This window comes from Micromys minutus, assembly GCF_963924665.1.
Source record: "Micromys minutus genome assembly, chromosome: 16".
Lineage (NCBI taxonomy): Eukaryota > Metazoa > Chordata > Mammalia > Rodentia > Muridae > Micromys > Micromys minutus.
In genome coordinates, this window is record NC_137985.1 from 15,280,439 (window position 1) to 15,285,077 (window position 4,639).

The 4,639-nt window shown below is 33.3% G+C and overlaps 1 protein-coding gene across 1 annotated transcript; it reads left to right on the forward strand.

Annotated features, from left to right (window-relative positions):
• Positions 1-3,144: 3,144 nt before the first annotated feature.
• LOC308430781 (olfactory receptor 7G2-like) lies at positions 3,145-4,083 on the forward strand (the record flags this gene model as incomplete). The annotated part of the gene is made up of 1 exon (XM_080930068.1): positions 3,145-4,083. One exon carries the CDS (start codon positions 3,145-3,147, stop codon positions 4,081-4,083), a length of 939 nt encoding a protein of 312 aa, XP_080786194.1.
• Positions 4,084-4,639: the final 556 nt, after the last annotated feature.

The window sequence follows — 4,639 nt, forward strand, 5'->3', positions numbered from 1 at the left end:
TGGAGTGGACTCTCAGAGGACAGTTATGCTAGGCTCAGTACACAATTATAACACAGTATCATTAATAGTGCCAGGAATTGATTTTTGCCTGTAGGATTGGTCTCAATTTGTGATAGTAATTTGTGGGCTGTTCAGTCTCAGCTCCACCATTGACTATGCTTTTATTGTACACAGACAACCTTTCGGTGAATAGTTTTGTGAGTGGGTTGCATTCTTATCCCTCCAATAGGGCTTTTTCCTGAATACAAGAACAGGCCACTTTTAGTTCCATATTCTTAATGCTAGGAACCTCAGCTATAGTCTGCCACTAGAATCCTGGGTGCCTCCCTTATTCTATTTCTCTTTCAGGTCCTATATCTCCCACTCCACTCAACATTCAACCCCTCCTATCCTTCCCTGGCAGACAATGTCCATTCACTCTCCTACCCCCCTGACCTCTCTCCGGTCTCTCCCAACACCCGATCCTGTCCTTGCCTATTCTCTTCCACATTTTCCTTCGACCCAGTTCCCTCCTTCCATCTGCCTCCTACAAATACTTTATTGCTCTTCTAAGTGAGATTTAGTCATTCTCATATAGACATTTCTTGCAGTTTAAATTCTTTAGAAAACCAAAAACCTAGGATAGATAAAACAATCCTCTACAATACAAGAACTTGATTGATTACTTGAGAACTTGATTGATTAATCATCATACTTTAGAAGTTGTTGGATGCAACATCGATGCACTATCTATTTGCCACAATCTATATGTATTATTAGGGCCATATCATTTCTTCTTGTGTCATCAGTATGTTTTCTATCCATCCTTATAAGTTGGACACACATCTAAAGATATATTTTAATTATTTTATTTACATTTTGAAGTTATAATTACATTATGTTCCCATTCTTTCCAAACCTCGAGTCTTAAATATGTTATCACAATAAGCTGTCCTTTAATGATAGGACCAAGATGTGCTGAGGAATGAAAGATACTTTTCATGACTGTATTTAAAAATACCTGACAATGGAAGAATACAGTTTCTCCCTATTCTATTTTTGTGAACTAATCAGCATAAAAGTTTCTTCCTCCAGGTTTTTTCCTTAAGGATCTGTGTTTTCCTGTATCCACCTGAGAGCCAAGTAGAAAGGGCACCATTTAATGAGACCTTCACAAACCAATGCCCCATGGGCCACCAGCCATACATATTATAAAGTTGTGATTGTCACTCCACTGTCTTTTCCAGTTAAGTAGGTATGACTCGGACACTAGAATCAGTAATCAGCATTACTGCACAGGAAGCAGAAGTGCTCACTTGAATCTGTATGTTTACACAAAGAAAAGTTCACCTACTCCTTTTGAAAGTTCAGGAAGAGCTGTATGTCACTCCTTAGTACTAGTTCCCAGGTAATCTGAAATACTCCGTTTATGTTCTGCTGCATCTATTTATTTGAGTAATTCCATTTCTGATAATACCATTTACTAGAATTATAATCATTTTGAATTTCAGCCAATTCTTTCATAGGCTTAAACAATATTGTAGAATCCTCCATCATTGCCATATTAAATTGGTCAGAGCAGAAATTTTAATAACCTAGATGTAGTGTATTGTAATATTTAAGTTTATCTATTATATTACCTATTTGCCGAACACATATTTTACAACTTTTGGTGCATGTGTAATTGACAGTGATGAGAAAATGAAATCTAATACAGAAGTAATGATCTTATTTACCTTTTTGAAATTATTTAACGATTATTTAAAATGCACAATGTAGAATATAACAATGCAAAAGAAATATATGTAATATATTGTCCTGTATACATATGATATGTTTTATATCACACCATCTATATATGTGTGAGTTATATATTGAATAAAAATATATTAGAGTCTTGGAAAAATAATGAGTATCAACTTCAGGTTTAAGATATTGCTTGATATGGAACATAAATATTAATTAGAACAAGTACAATAGTTGCATTGTTTAATTTACTAATATCAAATGCTATATAGTAATAAGTTTTAATTTATTTGCTAATGATGATCAAATATTGTAATTATGATCCACGTATGCCTTAACACATATTGTTATCAATTTGGGATGTCTTAATTGCTATTAAAAAGTGTATAATCTTTATTTAAATGTATTTTTCTCTAGTCAGTTTTGCTGCTCTTGATTTAAATTTTCTTTATTTAATTCTTGTTTTCAATGTATTTTTATGTGTATGTCTGTGTATACATGTGTGTATATATTTGCAGTGGTATATGTTTGGTGGTTAGAATTAACCTTTTCGGAGATTATTTTCCAATTACACCATGTGGGTTACAGGATTCAAACTCTGGATGTCAAGCTTCACATGAATTTGCTAAGCCATAACATCAGACTATGATTTAGTCATTCTTATTCCAAATTACAGATTAAATTTATTTAATATCTAGGTATTTCATTTTGTGTATGTGAGGAATGATAGTATTTTTCAGTTAATATGTTCAGGACTTTGTCTTCTGTATGTAGAAACTTCTAAAGTAGAATTGTAGTCCATGATTCTTACTTGAAATATGAGATTAGAAATTCAAATCTTCAATATCATAATTTCATTTTTCAAAATTATATTCTTCCTATTATAAAGATTCAAGATAATATATCATTTCTATATCATTAATAGTTTCAAAATTATAATGATAGGTGCCTCATACAAAAAGCTCTGATTATAAAGATCCTTGAAATAATACATAAAAGACTGATGATAAAAGACAATCTTAGATATTATGACACAAAGGTCTTATATAGTCATTTTATATCTTTATATGCAAAAAATAATGAGACAAAGATTAAAATTAATTATGTCAATTTGATATTGATTCTATTTATGTATACTCTACAAGTCATTTTGCTTGATTTGGGGAGGTAATTCAGAAATTTCATCAACAATGTTTTACATAATTATTGTCTAGTATTTAAATGATGAAAATGAAAAAGCATTCAAAATTTTAACATAGAAAGAAGAGAGCAGACAAATACAAAAAGGATGATATGATAGAAAATGGAAAGGAAAAACAAAATTGAGAATTCAAAAAATATTTTTCTATAATAAAGTACCCTTAATAAACTTATTTTATGTCTTTATATCTGTTTTTCCCCACAAGTATCATATATAACATGGAATCTACAAATCAAAGTGATGCAATAGAATTTCTGCTCTTAGGCCTTTCAGATGATCCAGAGTTGCAGCCTATTCTTTATGGACTCTTTCTATTTATGTACCTGGTCACATTTCTTGGGAACTTACTCATAACTCTGACCATCATTTCAGAATCCCATCTCCATACACCCATGTACTTTTTTCTCTCTCATCTTTCCTTGGCTGATATCTGCATAAGCTCCACCACAGTCCCAAAGATGCTGTTGAATATCCAAACACAGGATCAGCGAATAACTTACCCAGGCTGCCTCACTCAGGCTTGCCTTGTCTTGCTTTTTGCTGGATTAGAAAACTGCTTGCTTACAGCAATGGCTTATGACCGCTATGTGGCCATTTGCCACCCTCTGAGGTACACAGTCATCATGAACTCACACTTCTGTACTCTACTCACTATAGTTTCCCTGGCTATTAGTGCAGTCAATGCACTACTGCTCAGTCTCATGGTGCTGCATCTGACTTTCTGCACAGCGGTGGAAATCCCCCACTTCTTCTGCGAACTTGCTCAAATCATAAAGCTTGCCTGCTCTGACACCCTCATCAATAATATTTTAATTTATATCTCAGCATCTATATTTGGTGGTATTCCTTTCTTTGGAATTTTTCTTTCTTATACTGAAATTGTCTCCTCTGTTTTGAAAATTCCATCAAGGCAAGGAAGGTATAAAGCATTTTCTACCTGTGGTTCTCACCTGTCAGTAGTTTCCTTGTTTTATGGGACAGGCTTAGGAGTGTACATCAGCTCTGCAGTTACGGAATCACCCAGGAAGACAGCAGTGGCTTCCGTGATGTACTCTATAGTAACTCAGATGCTGAACCCTTTTATCTACAGCCTGAGAAACAGAGACATGAAGGAAGCTTTAAAGAAACACATTGGGAGAATAGCTTCCATTGTATAATATTTTATTCTCTTTGAATGTGATTTCATTTGATAGAATTATATCATTGTGGATGGATTTCAGGGGCCTCAACAAGACTAATTATTTATTTTACTAATCCTAAGTTGTCAGGTAAGATAAAGTCTAGTCAAATCTATTATGTCTTTGTTTTTGTTTTGTGGCTAGAATTTTAGACTTTTTTTTAACTTCAGGCATAAAATTCTTCTTTTTTCAAAAGCAAGTTAACCCACAATATCAGAAACCCCTTTCCTTTCTTTTTTTTCTAAAATCTTGTTTCTTTTATTAACTCCTGAGAACTGTTCCAGAATATGATGAATCGTGCATCTTTTAAAACCATTGATTCTGAAGTTTATCTGTATGGTGATGGCTTTGAAAATAAAATAATATTTTAGATTCACTTCAGTTGTTTTCCCCTCATTATGTGGTTTCATGGGAGTGAACACAGCACTTGTTACATTATTCATAGCTGCCTAGGAGTTCATCAAGATGAATGGGTCTGAACAAACTCTTACACATCCATCATATTTATATTGGCAAGAGATATATGGATGCTTAT